The 213-nt window shown below is 47.4% G+C and overlaps 1 protein-coding gene across 1 annotated transcript in view; it reads left to right on the top strand.

Moving 5' to 3' along the window:
- The first annotated feature begins 85 nt into the window (after positions 1–85).
- Positions 86–213, top strand: part of LOC119585310 — a 2,466-nt gene continuing 2,338 nt past the window's right edge. Inside the window, exon 1 of the mRNA XM_037933985.1 lies at positions 86–190. Coding sequence (XP_037789913.1) covers positions 86–190 — 105 coding nt within the window. The remainder of the gene's footprint in view (positions 191–213) is intronic.

Here is a 213-nt window from a genome sequence, read left to right as displayed (position 1 = left end):
CGGACATATTTCTAAACTGTTTATGAGTTTCTCGTCCCTCGCGGTTCCTCAAGTGGGCAATCATGACAAAACAATCAAGCGCTTTATGGCTTGTTCGTCAAACCGTCAAAAGTCTGAAGAACATAAAGTGGACGATACGGCTATTACTCAGCTGTCAACCTCACAACCATTGGCCTCCCCTGTGGTGGCTGTGCGTGTGGTGTGTGGTTATGC

Source organism: Penaeus monodon, chromosome 19 (genome assembly GCF_015228065.2).
Source record: "Penaeus monodon isolate SGIC_2016 chromosome 19, NSTDA_Pmon_1, whole genome shotgun sequence".
Classification (NCBI taxonomy): domain Eukaryota; kingdom Metazoa; phylum Arthropoda; class Malacostraca; order Decapoda; family Penaeidae; genus Penaeus; species Penaeus monodon.
This window is presented reverse-complemented; position numbering and strand designations above follow the sequence as displayed.